Genomic DNA, 4,535 nt, shown 5'->3' with positions numbered 1-4,535 from the left:
TAATACAAAAATCTCTTTATTGCCCATTCTCTTAAAATCGTCGTACACCTCGGCGGACCATGGGGAAGGATGTGCAAAGCAGGCGACACATCGATCAGCCCAGTTCTGGAGCCGGGAGCTGGGGCGGGACTGCGGGGTCCCTGCCCCGGGGCTGGGGCCGGGGAGTGGGTCGTGGAGAGCGGCCCCTAAGGTCGGAGGATGGTTTCCGCTGTGCGGTCTCTTGAACCCTGGGCCTGGCGGAGGGGTCTCGAGGACCCAGTCCGCCTTGGAAGAGGCTGCGGGGAGGATCCCAAGCTCCAGGTGGCCAGGCTCTGGGAGGGGCGTTCCTGAACCCGGGGCGGGGCAAGCAGAGGGTCCTTCCGGAAATTGGCGCGCGGAATCAGAGGGACCCCGACCTGAGACGCGTTAAACCTAGGCCGGAGATCACGCTTGGCCCTTCACTGCTCCTCCGGCCCGTCGCCTCCCTGAGCCTGTTCGTAGGGACAGGGCCGGCGGTAGAGAACGGCTGGTTCCGGGCCGGGTCGTGGCCACGCGGGCGGCGCCTCCTCCTCCGCGCAGTCCCCCCGGCCGCCACCTCCGCAGCCGCCGCGCTCGCCCTCCGCTTCGCTCTCGTCGGAGTTGTCCTCCTCCAGGTAGCGGTAGCCGCGCACTTTGTGTTGGGGCCGCGGGATGCGGGGCTGGCGTGGGACCACGCCTCGCCGCAGCTTCTGCTCCATCCACAGGTACGAGGCCGCGGACGCCACCAGCGTCACCAGCAGCACCGTCAGCTTAGCCTGGGCCAACAGGGGTTAAATGCAGGGGACCCGCGGCCGCCGGCCCCGCCCCTCGCCCGGATAGGCACGCCGCAGCTCCTCGGCTGCCCTTCCCTCCTCCTGGGGGCCAGCCAAGCTCTGGGTACCGTCCTGCTGGCAAGGCCCAAACCCCAGCTCTGTCCCTTATGGCCACCCTACTTCTCAGGGCCTCGGTTTCCCTTCCTGTAATGATAATCCTTTTGCCTCCCGGGGTAGTACAGAGTTTGACTGTAACAGGCAGTCAGAAATAATTTTGCATTATAAGGCAGTACATTCACACATATTCACAGGCATACTCCCTGCTATTCTCTATTCTGTCATTAAAAAAAAAAAAGTTGGCCAGGGATTTCCCTGATAGTCCAGTGGCTAAGACTCTGTGCTCCCAATGCAAGGGGCCCAGGTTCAATCCCTGGCCAGGGAACTAGATCTCACATGCTCCAACTAAGATCCTGTGTGCTGTAACTAAGACCCAGTGCAGCCAAATAAGTATTTTTTTTAATTGTTTTTAAAGTTGGCCAGGACCCTTGAGGGTCAAGAAGGGAGAGGGACCTTCAGCATCCAGCTCAGAGCCCAACATCTAGTGAACAGGTGACCAAACAACCCACCAGGCAGCTGGGATGTGCCCACAAGGAGAGGGCAAACTATGAACCCTTTCAGACACGGGTAAACTGAGGCTGGCAGGAGGTGCAGTAAGTAACAAGCCAGTGATGGGTGTGGGGCCAACCAGTGGGCTTTGCCCAGGGCCTAGCCCTTGGACAGAGAATGCCTTTCAGGGTCTGTGAGGCCAGGGTGGGCACTCAAAAGTATCTGTTGTCTAGGGGGGTCAAGTAGGGATGGCCCTTACCTTCATGGGCAGGCTTGAGCCCAAGTAGACGGTGAAGATGGCCACAGCCTGCCACCAGTGATAGATGGTGAAGATGAAGTCTTGCCTCTCCTTGTCCTCATACAGGATTCCCAGGAGTGCTGCAGACAGGGCAGGGCAGAGAGGGGAGAGGGGCCAGGTGGGGCCCAGAGCTGCGGATCTCCCTCTGGGGACCCCCAGATGCCCTGCGCTGGTCCTAACCCTTGGCAAGAGCGCTTAGAAAGCTGTTGTAAACCGGTCCTGGCTTGCCCCCTAGTGGTTCGTTGTTGTTCAGTCGCTCAGTCGGCTCCAACTCTGCGATCCCATGGACTGCAGCACTCCAGGCTTCCCTGTCCTTCACTATCTCCCGGAGTTTGCTGAAACTCATGTCCATTGAGCCAGTGATGCTAACTAACCATTTCATCCTCTGTTGACCCCTTTTCCTTTTGCCTTCAATCTTTCCAAGCATCAGGGACTTTTCCAGTGAGCCCCCTAATGGACACATCCTGGTTATTTTTCTGGGATGCAATGGACCTGCTCTGGGGCACAGACCTTGATATGTTTCCAGTGTTTTGGATACTATGCCAAGGTGGACCCTGCCCCCTAGTATGAAATAAGGCCTCCCCAGTGTTTTTTTTACATGGTCCCTAAGAGGTGTCCAATACTTTGGCCACCTGATGCGAAGAACTGACTCATTGGAAAAGATCCTGATGCTGGGAAAGATTGAAGGTGGGAGGAGAAGGGGATGACAGAGGATGAGATGGTTGGATGGCATCACCAACTCAATGGACATGAGTTTGAGTAAACTCCGGGAGTTGGTGATGGACAGGGAGGCCTGGCGTGCTGCAGTTCATGGAGTTACAGAGTCAGACACGACTGAGCAACTGAACTGAACTGAACTGAAGAGGTGTCCATAGAGCCCCATACTCAGCTCATGGAACCACACAATGTCACCCTGAATCCCATGCCTGCCCTGGAAATCGACAGGATGTCCATGCAGGTGACTCAGTACCTGCTTTGAGGGTGTCCACAGCCCCCATCTGTCCCTGCAGTGTCCATGGACTTGCCCCCCGCAACATAGGGATCCCCACCTACCCTCAGCAAGTGCACAGGCCCCATGACAGCCCTCCAGGGTGTCCATCGCCCCTAAGTTTGTCCCTGGGATGTCTGTGCTTCCCACAACTGCCCCAAGGAGCCCCTGGATCCCCTGTCCAGCTACCCAGAGCCCACGGCTATACTCACTGCTGATCCCAGTCTTGTTGAGGGCACTGCCCACACCCCAGAGCACGGCTACTGTGTAGAGGATCCAGATGTGCTGCAGGGTCCGGGGCTTGGGAGCCCAGAAGAAGAGGCTGAGAGTGAGCAGCAGGTGCAGTCCAGCCCCGGCCACCAGGGGCACCGGGCGTGGCAGCCACAGCCCCAGCAGGCCCAGGGCCGAGGAGGCCGAGGCGCCCAGGCTATAAGCCACGAGGAGGTATGCCAGGCGTTCCAGCCCCACCGAGCACACGCCGTAGCCCTAGGGGGAAAGGGGTGAGGTTGGTGGTCAGCTGGCCCAGGCTCTTTGACTCACATCACGCCACATCCTACCCTCTCAACGGCCACCACAGGGCCAACTTCCTCCAAAGCTCTTGGGAAGATTCCTTAGTGACAGACCATGAGAAAATGCTTGGACAGTGGCCCCGGACACCAAGGTTGGAACCCACGTGGAACCAAACACTTTCTGAGCACGGTTCTGTCTCAACTGGAAGTGAGTCATTAGACACTTCACAAATGAGGAAGCAGGTTGGGAGAGGTGAAAGTAACTTTCCCAAGGTACAGGGGGATTGAGGGAGAGAGGCAAAAGGAGAGGGGGGGAAATATCTGGGCCTACAATTGTCCCTCGGTGTCTGCAGGGGGTTGGTCCAGGACTCTGCAGACACCCTCTGTGGATGCTTAAATCCCTTCTATAAAATGGGGCAGTGCTGTGGGCCCTCTGGATTTGTGAATGCGGAGGGCCAACTGTGTTTTTATTACACATACTTATAAATTCGAAATTTGAAAAGACCCTGATGCTGGGAAAGATTGAAGGCAGGAGGAGAAGGGGACGACAGCGGATGAAATGGTTGGATGGCATCACCGACTCAATGGACATGAGTTTGGGTAAACTCCAGGAGTTGGCGATGGACAGGGAGGCCTGGCGTGCTGCAGTCCATGGGGTCACAAAGAGCGGACACGGCTGAGCAACTGAACTGAACTGAACTGATAAATTCGAAACCTATTTGTTGTTGTTTATCCGAAACTCAAATTTAACGGGATGTCGTGGACTTTATCTGGCTTTACCCTCTGCAGGCTGCACTTACCAGCGCGAGACCAGTGCAGGCAAAGAGCACCTCGAAGCCGCTGTAGATGAAAAAGGGCACGAGGTGGCGCAGGCGGAAGTCGCGCACGTGCTTGAAGGGCAGCTGGAAGATGTTGCCCCAGCCCACGCTGCGCAGGTCGATTTCCTCCGTGGGCCGGTATGCGGCTCCGCACAGGCCCAGCACCTGCGGGCCAGGAGGTGAGGGAGGGGGCGGGCCGCCGGGAGCCTTGGCTCCCGGCAAATCCCAGGACGGGCCTTCTGGCCCCGCCCCCAGGTTGAAGCCACACCTCGGACCCTCGCCCCGCCCCCCATTCCCCCCACCTCTGGTTCCGCCCGGTGTCACAACCAGTCCTCCAGGACCCTGTCTCCAGCTCGACCCCGGATCTGGCCTGGACCCTCTCTCACTGGCCTCTGGCATTCCAACTCCTCTCTCAGTCCAGAGGCATCGGCCACGCCTCCGAGCCTCAAGCCCAGCGCACAGGCTCAGGTCCCCTCCCGAGGACTTAGCCCTGACTCCAGACCAGACGAAGCCGCCTCTCTCCCCGCCGAGGCCCCAGACCTGACC

At 58.4% G+C, this 4,535-nt stretch overlaps 1 protein-coding gene across 1 annotated transcript in view; it reads right to left on the bottom strand.

Annotated features, from left to right (window-relative positions):
• Positions 1-4,535, bottom strand: part of UNC93B1 (unc-93 homolog B1 (C. elegans)) — a 21,421-nt gene continuing 16,886 nt past the window's right edge. The window contains exons 11-14 of the mRNA XM_010837824.1: positions 3,972-4,196; positions 2,875-3,148; positions 1,636-1,754; positions 1-773 (exon numbers count right to left, since the gene is read on the bottom strand). Of these exons, the coding sequence (XP_010836126.1) occupies positions 438-773; positions 1,636-1,754; positions 2,875-3,148; positions 3,972-4,196 (954 nt within the window). The 3' untranslated portion in view covers positions 1-437. The remainder of the gene's footprint in view (positions 774-1,635; positions 1,755-2,874; positions 3,149-3,971; positions 4,197-4,535) is intronic.

The sequence above is a fragment of the Bison bison genome, unplaced genomic scaffold (genome assembly GCF_000754665.1).
Source record: "Bison bison bison isolate TAMUID 2011002044 unplaced genomic scaffold, Bison_UMD1.0 scf7180017864080, whole genome shotgun sequence".
Classification (NCBI taxonomy): domain Eukaryota; kingdom Metazoa; phylum Chordata; class Mammalia; order Artiodactyla; family Bovidae; genus Bison; species Bison bison.
The sequence above is the reverse complement of the archived record's forward strand: the minus strand, read 5'-3'. Positions and strand labels throughout refer to the sequence as shown.